At 40.5% G+C, this 21,437-nt stretch overlaps 1 protein-coding gene across 5 annotated transcripts in view; it reads right to left on the bottom strand.

Moving 5' to 3' along the window:
• Positions 1–3,410: 3,410 nt before the first annotated feature.
• The window catches only part of HUS1 (HUS1 checkpoint clamp component), a 191,632-nt gene continuing 173,605 nt past the window's right edge, over positions 3,411–21,437 (bottom strand). For 3 of the 5 annotated variants that reach the window (XM_063450627.1, XM_063450623.1, XM_063450625.1), the window contains 2 exons: positions 18,350–18,466; positions 3,411–3,549 (listed from right to left, as the gene is read on the bottom strand). In XM_063450627.1, coding sequence (XP_063306697.1) covers positions 3,467–3,549; positions 18,350–18,466 — 200 coding nt within the window. In that variant the 3' untranslated portion in view covers positions 3,411–3,466. Of the gene's footprint in view, positions 3,550–18,345; positions 18,467–21,437 lie in introns of all 5 variants that reach the window. The other 2 variants (XM_063450626.1, XM_063450624.1) reach the window with 2 other exon arrangements.

The raw sequence follows: 21,437 nt of genomic DNA, 5'->3' as shown, positions 1-21,437 counted from the left end.
AATACCCTAATGTTAATACATTTTAAAATATATGTATATATGAGATATATATATAATATACATATATATATATATATATATCTTATATATAACGTCATTCTAAGTGTATTTTTTATTAATATATACATATATTAATATAAAAAGAGAGTAAAGTTACACACACACACACACACACACACACATATATATATATATATAAAATATGTACAATAACTATATATATTGTATATATCTTATAAAAAATAAATGTAAAATAAATAAAAAAACGTAAAAAAAAAATTTAATTACAAAAATTATATATATTTATATCAAAATACATTTAGACTGAAATTATATATCTATGTATATCCCCTTAACAACCGTGGACGTACTATATGTATAAAATACATATATTATATATGTATAATATATTATAAAATTAAAGCATCTTAGAATATATTATACATATGATTTCATTATAAGTGTACTTTGAGATATATACACATAATTCAAAATACACTTATAATGAAATCATATACATATATAGGAAATAAAAGTGTGTGTGTGTATATATACACACACACCTTTTATACATATACATATATATATATATATCATATATAAACTGATGAATAAACTGAAAAAAAATCTAACTTTGGTCAGCGTTTGTGACTAAGTGGCCACTACAAAAAACTGGAAATACCCCATTTGGAATACCCTGGGTTGTCTCTATTTGAAAATGGCATGCCATAATGGTGTTATTTCACATTCCTGGGCTACCATATGGTTTCAAAAGGCAACACAGACCCAGCAAACCATTCCGGCAAACCGGATCGGGCAAGCCCTATATTGACCCTGTAACTTTCCAAAACATAAAACCTGTACATGGGGGTATTGTTATACTCTGGAGACTTTGCTGAACACAAATATGAGTATTTAAAACAGTCATCTCACCATGGCACAACATGGCTCAAACCTACAATTCCCCAGATAAACGTAGTAATACACAAAATAAAAGATACCCAAGTCATGGACCACCTCACAGCACTGGTGAGAGGTACACTGAAATCCTACAAAAAAGTCTGGGACCTGTGGGCAGCTGGAGACTGGGAGAACTGAGATGGGAGCAGAACGGGGGGTGCCTCTCACGTCTAAAACCCAAACCGACCACGAAACTCCGACCTCCACCATGAGGGGGATATTCTCTCCCCCCGCCCCCAAGCGTTTGTGGCTAAGTGGCTACTACAAAAGACTGGACATACCCCATTTGGAATACCGTGGGTTGTCTACTTTTACAATGATGGGGTTAATTTTCATTCCTGGGCTGCTATACGGTCTCAAAGGCAACATAGGCCAGGCATACCAATATGGCAAATTTCAATGTGCAAACACTTGACCCCTGTAAGTTTGCAAAAACTTATAAAACCTGTACATTGGGGGCACTGTTGTACTTTTTGTTGCTGAACACATATTTGGGGTTTCTTTGTCAGTAACACATAAAAAGGAACTGAGAATCCATGCCTAGTACAAGGTTTAAAAAAAAAAAAAAAAAAAAAAAAAAGCTTGACAAAGACTGGTAGCAGAATTAGTGCATGAATAGTGCTAAATACCACCATTTGAAATACCCTAGGGTGTCTACTTTTCAAAAATATATGGTTTGGTGGGGATAAATTACATTGGCCGGCTTTAAAAATGTCCCAAATAGGACATGGGTGCATGATGACCAGCTGTGAAAATTTCAATTTTGAAAACTTGAATACGCACCCTCCAAATAAGGTCTTTTAGCCCCCAGAGAACCTGACACACCTGTACATGGGTCGTATCACTGTACTCAGGAGATGTTGCTGAACACATATTGTGGTGTTCTTGGGCAGTAACCCTTAAAGTTCTCCTTACATATATTCTTAAAGGAACACTATAGTCACCTAAATTACTTAGCTAAATAAAGCAGTTTTAGTGTATAGATCATTCCCCTGCAATTTCACTGCTCAATTCACTGTCATTTAGGAGTTAAATCACTTTGTTTATGTTTATGCAGTCCTAGCCACACCTCCCCTGGCTATGATTGACAGAGCCTGCATAAAAAAAAAAAAAAAAAAAAAAAATGGTTTCACTTTCAAACAGATGTAATTTTCCTTAAAGGACCACTCTAGGCACCCAGACCACTTCAGCTTAATGAAGTGGTCTGGGTGCCAGGTCCAGCTAGCTTTTACCCTTTTTTTAATAAACATAGCAGTTTCAGAGAAACTGCTATGTTTATTCTGAGGGTTAAGCCAGCCTCCAGAGCCTCTAGTGGCTGTCTCACTGACAGCCGCTAGAGGCGCTTGCGTGCTTCTCACTGTGAAAATCACAGTGAGAGCACGCAAGCGTCCATAGGAAAGCATTATGAATGCTTTCCTATGCGACCGGCTGAATGCGAGCGCGGCTCCTGCCGCGCATGCGCATTCAGCCGATGACGTCGCGAGGAAGAAGAGGAGGAGGAGTAGAGCTCCCCGCCCGGCGCTGGAGAAAGAGGTAAGTTTAACCCCTTCCTCCCCCCAGAGCCCGGCGGGAGTGGGTCCCTGAGGGTGGGGGCACCCTCAGGGCACTCTAGTGCCAGGAAAACGAGTATGTTTTCCTGGCACTAGAGTGGTCCTTTAAATAATTGTATCTCAATCTCTAAATTGAACTTTAATCACATACAAGAGGCAAGTGCAAGTCATATGCAAGGAGGTGTGACTGGGGTTCATAAACAAAGGAATTTAACTCCTAAATGGCAGAGGATTGAGCAGTGAGGCTGCAGGGGCATGTTCTATACACCAAAACCGCTTTATTAAGCTAAAGTTGTTCAGGTGACTATAGTGTCCCTTTAAATTGCTATGGGTGTAAAAAAAAAAAAAATTCACTAATTATTTTTAATTTTTTTTTGGCATAGATTGGTGGTAAAATGGTTTCATGAAAAAAGTCAAAATATCCCAATTTTAATACCTTAGGTTGTCTTCTTTTAAAAAATATTTATACATGTGAAGGGTTACTCAGGGGTTCCTGACAGATATCAGTGTTACAATGTGACTTGCATTAATTTTGAAAAAAATAATGGTTTGGAAATAGCAAAGAACATGTTAGAATTGGATATTTCTAAACTCAGGACAAAATTTAGAAACTATTTAGCACGGGTGTTTTTTTGGCGGTTGTAGATGTGTACCAGATTCTGGGGAGTCAAAGTGTAACTTTTTTTTCCCCCCATCATATTTTATCATTTTTATTATAGTAAATTATATGATATGATGAAAATAATGGCATCTTTAGAAAGACCATTTAATGGCGAGAAAAACTGTATATTATATGTGTGGGTACCGAAAATGAGTAAGAGGAAAATTACAGCTAAACACAAACCCAGCAGAAAAGTAAAAAGAGCCCTGGTCCTTAACGGTAAGAAAATCGAAAAACGGTCTCGTCACAAAGGGGTTAAATTTATTTTGCCACTTGAATATTTTAAATGACATCTTCAGGCCATAGCAGGGATGAAATACTGCAAGGAAACATCTTCATGTAATAAAAGAAAATGTATCATACGTTTATGAACAATATCTGCAAGAGAAGAAAACAAAAATATGCATTACAACATAGAAGTCACAAACTGACGAAATATAAAACATTCTTACACATAATTATATATTCTGAAATATTAGAAAAATAAATATACTGTATTGTCCTTTAGGTACAAGAGGGAGTCAAAGAACAGATGTATTTAACACCACAGGTACAATAACCACTACAATGTGCTTTCCTGCATCATGAGTGCATTCATGTCAGTGATAACATTCCTATGTTGAGCAAGTATGTGTTTGTTGGGCAACAGAAGAGTGCAGCAGATACTATGGAAGATGAAAACCTTTAGTTCATCTTCATGTACTCAGGTGATTCCCTTTTGTAAAAATGTGTATTTCTCCTTCTGCCATTAGAAGCAGCAAAACAGACAGTGTTGCAAATCAAACCAAATCAGGTAACTGCCAGTGCTATTTTCTGCTTAGGAATTATATGTCACTAGGTCGTACCGCAACTTACAGGAATGGCGACTCACACATACAGAGGTACTAGATAGACGTATTACCGGGACTTAAAGTGGCCGGATTTAATGTAGGAAAGATAAAGACAAATTCAGTATTGCCAAGGTCAGGATAAATGGTATAACAAGCCGGGTCAAGATACCAGAAATAATCAAGGTCAGAAACAAGCCAATGTCAATATCAAAATAGATTGAGAGACATTAATATAGGCACTAACGTGTAACAAGGCAGAAACCATGATAGGACATTGAACAAGGGCCCAAATTACCATTATATAGGCTAACATATGTTCTGATTTGTCCACATCACCTCTGCAACACAAAAATGATTGACGCGGTCAGTTTAAGTGTGGATGCGATGTTATCACAATTGAATTGATAAAACGACATGCCAATGAAGCGGACAGCGGCAGTTTGCAAGATTTCCCTTTTCAGGAATGCATAACCTGAGGGGAGCTGCATGATCACATGTAGCCCTAAGCTTGTGCAGCCCGACAAGCACAGCATCTTGGACTTGAGACTATATTTAAACTTAATATGCAGCATATAGTATTTTCAGGTTTAATGCTCAAAACTCTGCTCAAAAAAAAATGCTCAAAGTAGATGGTAGTGACACACAAAATGGTTCTTACACACTGGATTTTTCCTTAGATGTTAGAACACTTCTTTTATTCTATCTCTATCTCCCATGATACCTCAGCATTTTGTGTATCTCCGAAGAAGAGATAAAAGAAAGCTCAGAAAAGGAAATTAAATAGAGTAGGAGATTTGACGCACTTGCAAACCCATAAAGGGAGGATGGCTTTGTCACCATTCAATGAGAAAAAAAAAGAATCAGGTATTATTGCAGAAAATCCATACACAAAAGATTGCAATAACAAAGGCTGAGGTATAAAATAAACATAGAAATGTGTGAAGGGGTATTGGGAGGACCAAGGTCCAAGAGTGCTGCTCCATAAATGTTCTGTGGTACAATCCCCAAGAGGTAGCTATTGCTCTAATTTAATGGGCAGTCACTCTCTGAGGAGCCAATTTATTTTCCAGTGTTCAGTCATATCATATAACATGTTTTAGACAGAGGGCTAAAGTAACACATTCCAGAGTCCTTTCCAGGAATGGTAAAATATACAAATAGTATCGATCAAGTATCGATCCGGAGCTGAGGTAGTTCTCTTGTTGATTTTGTGTTGGTGCCCGGCCATATGGGCCAATCTTAATCGGTTTTTATGCAGTCTTTGTGGCTATGGCTCGGAGCCCTGTTAGTTTGCCGCCATGCGGCTTGGCCCCCCGCTCAGCAGTATTTGGTCGTCGAGTGCCTGGAACTAAAATCGGCTACTCGACGGCACGAATACCGCTGGACTTCCAAGCCGTTCGGGAGCCCCTGTCCTTTGGTAACGTGGTTCCCTAAAGTCAATCGGTAGTTTGAAGGTAACTTAAACATATTGTTGGTTTCGTGCGGCGTTCGGTTATTTATGCTGGGATCTGAGCGGTACTTTCACGAAATGTGCGCTCAGACCCCAGCTATCTACCGAACGTCCATTCGCTCAAATGTGATGAATATTATAAAAGTTGTGTATTTTCGTGTAAAATGTCAGTTCTGCTGCACGGAGGGATAATCCACTTAACTGTATATTCTAGTAGGAGTATCCCTCTCGTACAGCAGTGCATGATGGGAAAAATGTCCAGGTTGTTCAGTTCCCCATGTAGTCCCCTACTGTACAACCCCTGTAATGTCAGTAGGGAAACCCCTTGCATGGGGAATCCCATAAATACTGTGACCTTTGATTAAAAGCTGATTTGACTCCCAGCCTATGTGTCGTCTAGTTCTTGGGAGGGAAGGATTCTTGCAACGCTACCAGGATTATTGTATGCAGTATTTATTTGCCTGGATTATTTTATGCTGTTCCTGTTACCCAGCGGAGATATCGTGGATTATACTACCTCTCCGCTACAATTGGTGGCAAGCGACAGGATTTAAACTACCCAGCAAAGCAACGTTCGGCAGAAATTAAAACGAATAAAGGAAAAGAAGCAGCAATTCGTGAGTTAGCTAATTTGGATGAAACCGGAACCTGGGAACACGTGGAAACCCACGAACGGCCGGTGAATGGGAACGAATTATGCACTTTTAAAGCGAAGTACATTGAAAGAGTTACTGGAGGCAAGAGGAGCAATAGCCAGCAACAAGGTAAAGGCTATATTAATCGCAGAACTAATGGAAGGAGAAAGAGCAGCAGCTGCTGCAGCACCTCCAAGAGAGGAGGAGCCAAATGAATTTGAGAAGGAATACAGGAGCAGGGTGGCTCTACTTCCAAGCATACCATCTGAAGAGATGGTCAGCAGGATTTTCGCAGATGTGCAGGAATACATCATGCTTCGAAGGACGCAGATGAACCAGCAAGCGGGAGAAAAAGCCTTCATATTTAATATTATTTTCATCATATTGTTGACTATATATACAAATATATTGTATTTGGGGACTTTTTACTAATATGTATTATAAATAGGTAGATCTTAAGATATTCTATTCACTCAATATGCAGATTTTTAATCAGATTTGATTTCCATCCTTTTTATATTTTACATATTTGCCTCTCTTATAAGCTTACAATAGGCTGTTTTTCTTTGTATTATTACCCCTTTGTGCTCCCCAATCTTAAATAATGACTCGCTCTTATGAGCCTATACTACCTCCAGAATTAGAACATATGAACATTTATGAACTCTCTATCAAGCATTTGTTAAAATGCATCTATCAGGACTACAAAGAGGAGCATCTCGGGAGATGTAGTCCTGATGGTAAAACCGGAAATGACGTTGTGGCAGTACAAACCGGAAGTGACGTAACAGCGATCTTAGCCGCAACTTGGAACAGCTGACTTTCTCGTGTTTCGGAAAAGTGATTGGCGAATAGGAGAAGAGGCGGGAATAGACATTTTTAAACCGGACAGTAAAAAGAAACTTAATTCCAATTGAAAAAGCCGACATCGGAGGTGAAACGCGTCTTGGTACGGAGGAGAGGAAGAGATTCAACTTGTACTGTATTTATTCTTCTTTTTTATTTTAATAGTATTGTGACAAAATTTTAATAACTTCTATTTTTTATTGATTAATAAATACCTTGAGAATTTACTTACCTCTACCTTGCATCTTGGATCCGGTTGAGGGGAGTGTCACCCTTAGAAATAGACACATATGCCAGAAATACTTAGAGCCAGTTCATAAAAGGCTCTTAAAAAGGCGAGCACCTCCCTTTTTTTCCGATTTATATTGCACTATGCACTTTGGTTTCAAAAAAGTCTGCAGCCAGAAGTTTTTTTTTTTTCTTCTCTCTCCATTTTCCTGGAGATCCATACTGGTCAAGAGGAAAGGGAAGGGACAGATCATAGGAAAATGGTACGGCTGCCTACCTTAATGGCACGGATGCAAAAGTCTTTAGAGCCTATACCATAGAAAAGGCTCTTAAAAAAATGTGAGTCTAATTTCACGTATAATTATCTAAACCACGCTCTGTAACCATTACAGTATTCTATTTGCTTCTTTGTTTTTTCTTTTTTCCATAAATACCCTCTGTTTCCCCCTGAGGGGTAAGTGTGTATTCATTCGTTTGAGCACTTTGGGATTACATTTATAGTGCTACACTCTTACCAAGTAGTGGGAAAGTTTTTATACTGAGCCACTCTTGGTTATTGGTTTTCTCTTAATCCTAGATGGACCTGGCACCCAGACCACTTTATTGAGCTGAAGTGGTCCTTTAATTATGCAAGGATTTGCAACAGGGTTGATGTTCTAAAAAGGAGAATCCAAATGGAAAATGATTTAGGTAAACTAGAAAAATGATCAGAGCTGTGGCAACTGACATTTATTGTTGAATACTGCAAGATAATGCATCTTGGACGTAAAAACTCAAGGGTAGCGAATAGAATATTTGGTAACCTATTAACCCAAATATCTAAGGAAAGGGATTTAGGAGTAATTATTTTAGATGACACAAAGGTAGGCAGACAATATTATAGAACAGCAGGAATTGCTAGCAGAATGCATGGCTGTATAGGGAGAGGTATTAGCCTTAGGGAAGTGCTCATTTCATTGTAGAGAACACTGGTGAGACCTCACTTGGAAGACTGTATCTTCAGAAAGATATTGATAGAAAGAGTTCAAAAAACGGCTACTAAACTGGTTCATGGATTGCAGGATAAAACTTACCAGAAAAGGTTAAAGGAACTTAACATGTATAGCTTGGAGGAAAGACGAGACAAGGGGGATATGATAGAAACATTTAAATACATAAAGGGAATCAACACAGTAAAGGAGGAGACTATATTTAAAAGAAGAAAAACTACCACAACAAGAGGACATAGTCTTAAATTAGAGGGGCAAAGTTTTAAAAATAATTTCATGACGTATAACTTACTGAGATGGTAGTGGATGCATGGAATAGCCTTTGAGCTAAAGTGGTAGAGGTTAACACAATGAGGAAGTTTAAGCATGTCCTAGACCAGGTATAGGCCAGGTATAGGCAACCTTTGGCATTCCAGATGTTTTGGACTACACCTCCCATGATGCTTTGCCTTATGGGTGCAAGAGCATTATGGGGGATGTAGTCCACAACATCTGGAGTGCTGAAGGTTGCCTATCTCTGTCCTAGACTTAAGATAAGGCCAGGGACTAATTAAGTATTTAGAAAATTGGGCAGACTAGATGGGCAGACTTATCTGCCATCACATTCTATGTTTCTATGCAAATGAAGCAGTAGTACAATCAACCCTGATTTCTAATGATTACGCTACTATCTGTGAATGTTCAGGGACTGAATTCAAGCTATAGGAGGCAGACATTATTTGAAACTATGAAAAAAGAGGCAGGCTCAAGAGAACCATCGCAGGAAGATAATGTTTATAATAACATTTGTTCAGATCACAGCATGTTTTTTTTTTTTAACTAAATAATACTATTAAAAACGTTAGATCCATTTGGCGAATGGATGATTATATCTTGAAAAGTAATGAGAATCTAGAATTGTAGTCTAGAATGGTTGGCTATTATTTTCAAGAAAATGTATTGAAAGATATTCCATACTTGAATCATTTTGTGTGCTTGTAAATCAGTTTAAGAGGACACATAACAAATTTTCCTGGTATGATAGAATCAATATTATTAGAGCTTATATTTTACTAAAATGGATTTATCTTTTTAGCATGTTCCCTCTGACTCTCTCAACACATTGGTTAGATCTGATACAAAGAAACTTCAAACTAATACCATGTATATTAGTTTGAGATTACTATATAAAGGTATTAAAGAATGAGGCCTAGGTTTTCCAATAATTCATCATTAGAATAAAACAAGAGATGATGCCTGGTACTAGATAGAGACAGAGGTAGCAGAGTATAAAGATATTTTCACACTTGTATGGGGACTGGAAAAAAAGAAAAAGCCTAGGGAAAAAAAGGGTTGCATGATCCTTGAACTGCCTTTATGGTTTAAACTAAAAAAAAAATGTAATCTTAAAAATGAAAAACACAGATTTTACCACATGACAGGAGGCCTAATATTTGCATAATCTTTCTTTACTAAACAACTCCAACAGCACAGATAATTCAAAAGTTTTAACCAATCATAATCAAGAAACGTTTCTACGTATGTCTCTGTGGTGCCTGCCTCTTCCTATTTCTTTGCTGCTCCAGCTAGCGTATAGGTCAGAGTATTGATTCTCTTACATTTTACCTGATGATCTGGATTTACTTTGCTCATTACTACCGGTTATCCCTTATAACTATTCTATCACGGTTTGCCCCCTCTGTTCCCTGTCCGACTACATCTCTCCTTCTGCCTCTAACTATCCCTGCCTGTCCGGGCGGGCGGCCTGGCTTTCTCACGGGAGGGTAGTCGCCGGTCTCGCTCCACACGCGGCTTGTTTTTCCTGAACGGTGGGAGGGTGGTGGGGATCACGGGGCGTTTTACCCGCCGTTCACACGGACCGTGGAAGTTGTTCCTGGTGGGGCCTCGTGCACGGCGGCCATCTTTTTCCAAATTTCTGACGGTCTGCCAGCGCCAATACTGCCGGAACTGAGATACACTGTACGGACTCCAGGGACTCCCTCCTCCTCACAGGCATTATGCTGCCCCACCGTGTATCCTTACCAACAAGTAAGGACTTGATAAAGGATTTACATTGTTTGTGCCATCTGCTAAGCATATTTAAAATACTGACAGTTAAGCTTCCATGTGCCTAACCCTCTACTGCCTGCACTGCCACTACATACCCAGGGGCGGACCCTGTATTACTATCTGGGTGAGCCTTTAGTAAAGTACCGGTACTATAACCCTTTCTGGGTACCCGACAGGAGGATCTATCCCGACGGTGCAGGGATGTCATAAAATTTACTTCCACCCCTCTCCAATCGCGACCACCATCCCCTTGAAGATTTCCGAAGCTCAGGAACTCCTCATAGACGCAGAGATACAAGCTCTAATCTCCAAATGCGCGGTCCAGATGGTCCCGAAGACGAACATCTTCCTGGTACAAAAGAAGACAGGTGAATTCAGACCAGTCATTAACCTCCGACATTTGAACACATATGTGATCTACCACCACTTCAAGATGGAGGGCATCCACCTACTCCACGAACTCCTACTGAAGGACGATTAATTCACTCATCTGGATCTCAATAATGCTTACCTTGGTTCCCATCACACCCTCCTGCAGACGATTCCTGCGTTTCCGCATGCCAGTTCACCTGCCTGCCATTCGGAATGAGCTCGGCACCTTGGTGTTTCACAAAACTACTGAAGCCAGTCATGGCGCATCTGCGCGCAATGGGTGTCCGGTGTCTAATTAACTTAGATGATATGGATGTGTGTTGAGATATGTTAAGAGTTGTTGTTTTTTTGTAAACCTTGCGATGACATTTATTGTGGTCTTTGATCTTGCACCAGGCCTAGACCATAAAACATCTAGATAGCCATCACCAGAGCTGGACACAAGGAATTGCATAGAGGAATTGCCCTCTGACACCCCCCCCCCCCCCCCCCAGGGGTCTGCCCAATGAGAAACAACTAGTTTAGATATATAATGAGGGTGCTGGACTATCCAGGGAGCTCAGTTATTTATTTTTTTCTTTGGTCAGCAACTTCTAGGAGACCTACACCATCTAAGACTCCCACAAGAATTCTATATGGGGTAAATACATGTAAGGAATTTCTTGTGTTTTCTCCTATTTTATTTTATGTACTGTTTTGAAATGTTTTATCTGTATGTCATTTATTTCTGTATTTTGTACTCAGCACTGTGAATCTTTTTTGTCAGATTAAATGTTTACTTAATCAGCTTGTGTCTCTGTTCTTTATGAGCTTCACTCTCCAGAGGAAAGCTCAGGTAAACAAGTTACCAAAAAGGGTTAATTATATGTGTTTGATCAGTAAAAGTAGAACTGTGATTCTATAATTCTCCTGTGTGTGGGGTAACCTAAGACAACCGGGTTTAAAGTCTTGGTGGTGGCAGTAAAGTGTGTACTAGGGGGTTAGTGTAGAAGGGATTGCAAGGGTTAATTGAGTGGTTGCTGGGACTAGCAACAGGTAACCAGGGGTCTGGTGTCATTAACCCTGTCACTTCCACATTCTCCCCACTCTCTCGGCTGGGCCTATAGCCCACGCTCGTGACACCTGGACACCTGGGTTTTGTTGTGAATTGAGAAAAATTGTCCCTCACGCCATCGGAGAAGGTTCAGTTCTTGGGATTCTAAATAGACTTCACGACGTGCCTACCGTGGTCAAAGATTGCTTCCATCTGAAAAGAGATCTGGAAAATGCTACGGCTGGACCTCATACCACTTAGACTCCTATCCCAGGTCTGCTCTCTGCCTCCATCCATGTGATATACCCAGGACCTCTCCATTACAGAGTCATGCAACGGCTCAAGGCACACTTTCTGCGAGCAGGATACTTGTACGATCAGGTGATACCAGTCAACGCAGAAATGCGCACCGAATTTAGGTGGTGACTCCTCCATATGCAAGCCTGGAATGGGAAAGCTATCTTTGGTCCCTAACCAGACTTCGTGGTAGAATCGGATGCCAGCTGGTGGTGCACTGCGCAGACACCTCTACAGGGGGGCCCATGGCTTCACGAAGAATTGGAGACACACAAACTGCTTGGAACGGATAGCGGGCTCCTTTGCCATCAGGAGCTTGGCCAAGTACATGTTGAATTGCTGTATTATACTGCGCGCGGACAACGTACCAGCGATACAATATATCAATCGCTTGGGAAGGGCCCGATCCCGGGCACTTTCAGAGGCGACCAACGACATCTACACCTTTTGCGTGGGACAACAACCACCTCCCCAGTACTACCTCTTATATATTAAACAATAGAAAAACTTGCACATAATAATGATCAAATTGTATTAATAATCAAATAAAAAAGAGAGAGAAAAGACACTAAGAATAGCGTAAAGATCAGTGAAAGACCACCTAGTGGGTCTTAGATGTGAAAAGAAAATTAAAAAGACTAGACCAACTGCTCAAGTGGAAACAAAAATGTTCACCATGAAGGAGCATCACCTTGTATATAGATATGATAGTGATGCATATTATGGGAATATAGTCCCAAATAGTTTCAATCTAGAGCACTAAATGAAAGGACTAGAAAATGTTGCAATTCTGTAGCTGTATACTGTTGCAATCTATAAACAGTCACCTGTGGATTATCTATAGATCATAATGTTAGAAAACCAGAAACTGTTGCGATTCGTGTTTGGTCACTAGAACAGTAGAATACCACAATGCAAAATCTCCTGGAAAAATGCCAGAAGAGAAAATCCAATTTAGGCAGAATATTCAAATAGACCTCTATGAAGCAATGGGGAACATGATTAAATACACAGTATAAATCCTCACATTCCCTATGAGACACTAGAAAGGACACTAGGGTGTACCGAGTGTAAAATCGTATATCGGACTGGTCCCATAGTCCCCTACAATTAAGGAGCCAAATAAATAATTGGGTGTACCGAGTGTTAAATCGTATATCGGACTGATCCCATAGTCCCCTACAATTAAGGAACCAAATAAATAACGATGGAATCCTACAGTGTCTCCTGTCCAAAAACCGACTAGTAGAAGTCAGGAAAAAATACAGCCATTCTTAGCCCGTGTGGTGGCAACATAAAGGTGTATTTAAATGTCACTATAAAATAGTTGTCACACATAACGGAGCTAATTCCCTAAATCCCGCTACAATAGTTGTCACACATAAGGGAGCCAATTCCTTAAATCCCGCTACAACGTTTTACTAATCTGAATTTTATGTGATGGATCAGAACACAATAGTCTAAGTTGGTGAAGTGAAATGAGAAAAAATATATACATAAAACTATTTTTTAGAAATAGAAAAAAAGAAAATTGGCATGTGCGTATGTATTCACCCCCTTTGTTATGAAGCCCATAAAAAGCTCTGGTGCAACCAATTACCTTCAGAAGTCACATAATTAGTGAAAATATGTCCACCTGTGTGCAATCTAACTGTTACATGATCTGTCATTACATATACACACATTTTTTTGAAAGGCCCCAGAGGCTGCAACACCTAAGCAAGAGGCACCACTAACCAAACACTGCCATGAAGACCAAGGAACTCTCCAAACAAGTAAGGGACAATGTTGTTGAGAAGTACAAGTCAGGGTTAGGTTAGAAAAAAATATACAAATCTTTGATGATCCCCAGGAGCACCATCAAATCTATCATAACCAAATGGAAAGAACATGGCACAACAGCAAACCTGCCAAGAGACGGCCGCCCACCAAAACTCACGGTCCGGGCAAGGAGGGCATTAATCAGAGAGGAAGCACAGAGACCTAAGGTAACCCTGGAGGAGCTGCAGAGTTCCACAGCAGAGACTGGAGTATCTGTACATTGGAAGACAATAATCCGTACGCTCCATAGAGTTGGGCTTTATGGCAGAGTGGCCAGAAGAAATCCATTACTTTAAAAAAAAAAAAAAAAAAAAAGGCACTATTTGAATTTGTGAAAAGACATATGGGAGACTCCCAAAATGTATGGAGGAAGGTGCTCTGGTCTGATGAGACTAAAATTTAACTTTTCAACTATCAAAGAAAACGCTATGTCTGGTGCAAACCCAACACATCACATCACCCAAAGAACACCCTCTCCAAATACGCACCTCGAGGAGAATACGTCCCCAACCGTGGCACAGTACAGCGTTCAGAAGATGCTCCTGTTCTTCTGAACGCTGCTGGAGGAAGTCTCACACCGAGTCAGACTTTCTACACTACAAATTCATATTGCGCTCATACAGCACAGCCCTTGCCCTTGCCAAACAGTCACACTTTTCTTCTCTTATTCGCTCATGCTCTCGCAATCCCAGGCGTCTTTTTGATACCTTTAACTCTCTTCTTTTCCCTGCTGCGGCCACCCCCCAAGCTAACCTTACAGCCCATAGTTTTGCATGCTACTTTACTGACAAGATTGAACAACTAAGGAAAGAATTCTCACCACATTGCCCCTCACTTTCTCAACCTCACCTGGATCATGCCTCTCCAACCCTTCCAACCTTCTCCCAGGCTACTGAACAAGAGGTGGCTGCGCTTATCCTTTCCTCTCACCCCACCACTTGCCCGCTTGATCCTGTCAAGTCTCACCTTATCAGATCTCTCTCCTCTGGTCTTGTGCCCTCCTTAACACACATCTTTAAGTGCTCTCTTTCTTCTGGCACTGTTCCTGCTGTCCTTAAACATGCTACGGTAGTACCCATCTTAAAGAAGCCATGTCTCGACCCATCCTCTCCTAACTATCGCCCTATATCCCTGCTCCCTTTTTCCTCAAAGCTTCTTGAAAGAAGAGTCTTCACCCATCTGGCCTACTTCCTCAACTCCAACTCTCTCCTTAACCCTCTTCAGTCCAGCTTCCGCTCCTCAACTCTACTGGGACTGCCCTTATCAAAGTCATTAACGACATTATCACAGCTAAATCCAAAGGTCACTACTCCATACTAATTCTTCTTGACCTCTCCGCTGCTTTTGACACTGTTGATCATGTTCTCCTTCTCCAAACTCTTCAATCGCTCGGTCTCTGTGACTCTGTCCTCTCTTGGTTTTTCTCTTATCTCTCCCAACGCTCACGCAGTGTCTCCTTTTCTAATGATACCTCCAACATTCGTCCTGTCTCAGTTGGAGTCCCCCAAGCTCTGTCCTTGGTCCCCTTCTATTTTCTCTTTACACTTTCTCTTGGCAAACTTATAACCTCTTTCGGATTCCAATACCACCTGTACGCTGATGACACCCAGATATCTCTCTCCTCCCCAGACCTCTCCCCTGATGTCCTGCAACGTGACACCTTTTGCCTTTCTTCTATCTCTGATTGGATGTCCTCCCGCTTTCTGAAACGGAATCGTTGCAAAACAGAACATGTCTTTCATCCTAATATTAATCCTCCTCTCTCGCTCTCCCTTCAGATTGGTGGTATCCATAGCAGCCCACATTATCTTGGTGTTACTTTTGATTCTGGACTCACCTTTGAGCCTCACATCCGATCTGTTGTCAAATAATGCTAATTCCACCTCAAAAACATCGCCCGCATCTGCCCCTTTCTTACACAAGATGCTACTAAAGAGCATTGAGGTGCTCTGCTCTAGTAATCTCTCGCATTGACTATTGTAACTCTCTCCTAATTGGTTTTCCCAATAGCAGTATTGCCCCGCTACAGTCTGTAATGAATGCTACCGCCAGACAGATTTTCCTCTCTAGTCGGTCCTCTCACACCTCACCCCTCTGTCAGTCCTTACATTGGCTTCCTGTATACTATAGGAGTCATTTCAAAGTGCTAACCCATACCTACAAAGCACTGAATAATCTTAGCACCTCTTACATCTCCTCACAGATCCATAAGTATGCCCCTTCTCGGTCTCTCCTCTCTGCCCGTGACCTTCTTCTGTCCGCTGCTCGCACCAGTACGGCCAACACGCGCTTGCAGGACTTCTCGCGGGTGGCTCCCTTCTTATGGAAAAGCTTGCCTACTGCCATCAGACTCTGCCCTAGTCTTTAATTGTTTAAGAAGTGCCTTAATACCCATTTCTTTAGGAAAGCCTTCCTGACTAACCTCTACCTCACATACCTGCCTCTTGCTCTCTCCTAAAGGGCAGCACTCTCTACTCTCTCCAACTCTGCTTCACTCCCACCTAATTTGACTGCAATTTCCTGTCCTAATGTGTTTTATACCCCACCTCCTATAGACTGTAAGCTCGTTTTAGCAGGGCGCTCTTCAACCCATCTTTTCTTGTAATTGACCTATTTATAGTTAAATCCCCCCTCTAATAATATAGTAAAGCGCTACGGAATCTGTTGGCGCTATATAAATGGCAATAATAATAATATCATCCCCACAGTGAAACATGGTGGTGGCAGCATCATGCTGTGGGGATGTTTTTCAGCAGCCAGGACTGGGAAACTGGTCAAAGTTGAGCGAAAGATGGATGGTGCTAAATACAGGGATATTCTTGAACAAAACCTGTAAAACCTGAGGCTAGGACAGAGGTTCACCTTCCAGCAGGACAATGACCCGAAACACACTGCTAAAGCAACACTTAAGTGGTTTAAGGGGAAACGTGTAAATGTTTTGGAATGGCCTAGTCAAAGCCCAGAGCTCAATCCAATAGAAAATCTGTGGTCAGACTTAAAGATTGCTGTTCACAAGTGCAAACCATCCAACTTTAAGGAGCTGGAACAGTTTTGCAAGGAGGAATGGGCAAATATCCCAGTGGTAAGATGTGGCAAGCTCATAGAGACTTATCCAAAGCGACTTGGAGCTGTGATTGCCGCAAAAGGTGGCTCTACAAAGTATTGACTTTAGGGGGTGAATAGTTATGCACATTGACTTTTTATGTTATTTTGTCCTATTTGTTGTTTGCTTCACAATAAAAACAAAACAAAAAAAAAAACATCTTCAAAATTGTGGGCATGTTCTGTAAATGAAATGATGCAAATCCTCAAACAATCCATGTTAATTCCAGGTTGTGAGGCAACAAAATATAAAAAATGCCAAGGGGGGTGAATACTTTTGCAAGGCACTGTAGTTCCATGGAGTTGCTTGGTTAAGTCCTTGTGAATTCAAACTTCATGCCTAAGCCAAGCAACAACCAATCAGCTGAAAGGACTGTTACAGTTGCCCCAGGCTAGCTGAGGGTTGGACCGCCTGGATGTCCTTGTCCCCGAGCTGGGAGAGCAGCAAAGAGTCCCACTTCAGCAAATACAGATATCCCTGGACGTGTAGAAGGTTCTTGTAGCTGTGAGCAGAGCTGGTGATTAACATTTCCCTACAACATGAGTCAAGGCTGCGAGTTGAGGGTAAGAAAACTGGTTTTAATGGGTACATGCATCAGCTTTATACACGTTTTTCCAGGCCAGGGAACACCCACTGGACCTGGTGGGGCACTGAAACACAAGTAACATTAACCAATCATTACAAAATGCATTTTTCTAAACCCTTCCCTCCATCCTGGAGATAATTGGCTTAAGTGGCCGTAGTAGCTTAATTATCTCCAGTTAAAACTGTAACAAAACCACATAAAAATACATAACTCATATTATTTAGAAATCAATCCCTATGTTTAACATATCCCCGGATAGCTTAGATCTGAGCGCTTAATATATCCGAAAAGCGCTCAGATCTCACAAATACAGTTGGATCGCCATGGGGTTAAAGTATTTCTCAACGGCTGTTTGGCATAATTCAGTCCAGGATTAGTTCCATAATTTTTAGTCATCAGGGTCGGTCTAGTTCGGGAGTATGGAAGTACCGAACGACGCTGCGTTCGTATGTTTATAAACGAACGGATGAAAGTCTGGAGTCTGGAGTCTGATGGGTCTGGAGTCTGAAAAGTCTGGAGTCTGAAAAGTCTGGAGTCTGAAAGTCTGGAGTCTGAAAGTCTGGAGAATTAAATTAATAAACTCAGATGACCTTGCATTCTTGTTGGCAACCCACTCTTTTCGTATTAGTTTTTCTCATGTATTGTTTAATGTAATACTTGCTTAGTAGCACAACTGGATTATTAAAGTTATTATTTTTTTCTTTTTTTTGCCTACGTGCTATATATTTATGTAGTGAAAAACAAAAATCTTTAATAAAGACAAAAAAAATTAAAAATCAGGGCTGTCAAGAATTTACAGTACATTTCAAATTTAAGGCCAAAGAAGCTGAAATCTAAACATTTTGCAAGTCAGCTATTCTAAGCCTAAAGAAGCATGACATATAGTAAAGAGAATTAAAATACTCACTGCAACATATGGAAAGAAATTAACATACTCACTGCATATAGCTTTAGTAGGATTCACTTGCTGTCCAGCAAGAAACTGCAAAAGTTTACGAATGTCCACTCTAGCTTCCACCATATGAACAGAATCTCTTTCTGGCAAGGTATCAGAAACTGAAATGAGACCTTTGTAAATAAATAAGCCTTGAACACAACATTTTAAAATGTGTATTTAAATAGTTACTGTTAATGATAAAACAGAATATCACTCTAATGAAAGAAAAGCAAAACCAATATGTTAAAGGAAAAAATAATGTGATAAAATTGTGATATAGCACTTCTATTCCATCACTTTACCCAACAAACTGGTCATGTAAACTATAACAATAAAAGTTGATGTTAAAGCAATTGATTTCTCATGGTAGCTCAATTTGGAATGGAAATAACTGTACAAAAAGGTGGCTTGCATCTTTCTCAAAAGGGAACAAATGTTCTCAGTGAGCAGTTCAGAGGTTTTGCTAGGAATCATTTCAACTAGGATGGGGGACAAAAGGGTGATAAAACACCAATCCAATTGCCCCCCCAAACAAGGACAGTAAGTAACTGTGGCGGCTGTGTTGATAAGTCTACAAATGCTCACAGTTTAGAGAATAAGATCCATGAACTTGTGGCAATAATAACAACTGTGAATGTAGATTTAGTGGCTGTTAATGAGACATGGTATAATGAGAAAAAAATATTTAAAAAAAAATATCCCAGAGTGAGGAAGATAGACAGATCTAAAAGATTAGGCAAAAAAAGAGGCAAAGCAAGTTATAAGAACCTCCAAAGCACACACGGAAGGCAGAATATAACGTATATATAAGTCAGTAAAAAAGGGGGATACAACTTTTTTAGATATATAAATGAGAAAAGGAAAGTAAAACAAGGATTAGATAGATTAAAAACAAAAAAAGGTAGGTATGTGTAAGAGGATAAAGGTCAAGCTGATTTCCTCAATGTTTATTTTTTTTCGGAATTTACAAATAAAAATTAAGCAAAGGGACCTAAGTTAGCAAAAAAAGACAAATTAGTTAGTTACATGACAAGAGACAGGGGAAATGTGAAAGTGATGGCAAAAAAGTAAACAGATAGTTGCAGCTATTAGTAAAATATATAGGGAATTGAGTGAGAATTTTAAACAGCTGGAGGAACATGCTATAAATTTAGGGGGAACCTGGGTGGGCGGATGGGTGGGTTAAACCACGTAGAATTGAAGATGCTTGTATGCAGATGGTATGGGGATCTGGGCCTAAGGAGGGGTAGAGATAAACAGTTATTTCAAGGGATTTAAAGCTAGGTGTGGCAGGCATGGGGAAGAGCGGCAGGCATGGGGATTAATTAATACATGTAACATAGAATGTGACGGCAGATAAGAACCATTTGGCCCATCTAGACTGCCCAATTTTCTAAATATTTTCATTAGTCCCTGGCCTTATCTTATAGTTAGGATAGCCTTATGCCTATCCTACGCATGCTTAAACTCTTTTACCGTGTTAACCTCTACCACTTCAGCTGGAAGGCTATTCCATGCATCCACTACCCTCTCAGTAAAGTAATACTTCCTGATATTTTTAACCCCTTAAGGACCAAACTTCTGGAATAAAAGGGAATCATGACGTGTCAGACACGTCATGTGTCCTTAAGGGGTTAAACCTTTGCCCCTCTAATTTAAGACTATGTCCTCTTGTTGTGGTTTTTCTTCTTTTAAATATGATCTCCTCCTTTACGGTGTTGATTCCCTTTATGTATTTAAATGTTTCTATCAAAGCCTGTCTCGTCTTTCCTCCAAGTTATACATGTTAAGATCCTTTAACCTTTCCTGGTAAGTTTTATCCTGCAATCCATGAACCAGTTTAGTAGCCCTTCTCTGAACTCTCTCTAAGGTATTGTGACAAACTGCCATTTGCCACTGGTCATTGGAGAGGACTGATTGCTAGCCTCCTTCCCTGCGACTATGGCCCTGGGATGTATTGCCCTTTAAGGAACTAAGTTGGGGCTTATGGACTTATATTCTACTGTTTCTGGCCCTTTAACTGTGTTGTACAAAGAAAGGGTTTGTACTTTTAAACTGGCACTTCGGATGCAGTCGAAGTGCCGACTTATATTCTACTGTTTCTGGCCCTTTAACTGTGTTGTACAAAGAAAGGGTTTGTACTTTAAACTGGCACTTCGGATGCAGCCGAAGTGCCGAAGTCGTCGAAGCCATTTTAACTTATTCGAACGCGGTCAGCGGTGTGTGCAGCCAAATCTATGGAACTGTTTTCGGCTACCCAATTGCACGAACACCGCTGACCCATACCTGCTACCTTACTCGACACTGCGACTGAAGACTAAGTCCCGTTCGAATGGGACTTAGTAATTTTCTCGGTGTAAAATAGACCGACCGCACAACCCAAATCCATGGAACTGTTTTGGGCATGAAAATGTGCTTGCGGTTGGTCAAAAGTGGCTTATACCTATCTCCCGAACGGCTGAACGGATTCAAATGATTTTTGGGTATGTTTGTATTTGGAATGTGCAGATTAATAATATTAATATTGGATTTACAGTTTTAGAGTTATGAAAGTTGGGTAAAAAGTATGTTTTAAACTGTACGGATAATTGGGTTACCTCTCAGGCTAAGGGGAGGAGATGTGTGGGATGTAACCATTGTGTGATTGGGTAATGTATAATTGTCTGTGGGCTTCTCCCTTGCAGGGGAGAATTGCATAAAAGAGTGTGTGTCATTAAACCTCAGTTCTTCTTGACCCTCAACACGTAGTCTTGTCTCGTGATTGGAGGGGACAGCTATATTCACCCTGGGGATTGCTATGTTCTGCATACTCCCCTGAGCTTGAATCATTTAGCTCTTTTAGGAGCTTGTTCCTGTTACGCTCTCCTTGGAGGAGAGGTCTTCCCCACACGGTCCTGGATGCTGGAGGTTCATACAGGGTGGAAGGAAGACGGCGAGACTCCAGTTAAGCTACGGGGGTTGTGGAGTCTGCGGTGGTTGTGGTGTCTGCTGCCGTGTTTGGAGTCCTCAGGAAGCGCTAGGAGCATCTTTCAACGGAAGGTTTCGTTACAGGTATCAATATCCTTCTGAAGATAAGGTCTCCAGTACTGC

Source organism: Pelobates fuscus, chromosome 4 (genome assembly GCF_036172605.1).
Source record: "Pelobates fuscus isolate aPelFus1 chromosome 4, aPelFus1.pri, whole genome shotgun sequence".
NCBI classification, from domain to species: domain Eukaryota; kingdom Metazoa; phylum Chordata; class Amphibia; order Anura; family Pelobatidae; genus Pelobates; species Pelobates fuscus.
This window is presented reverse-complemented; position numbering and strand designations above follow the sequence as displayed.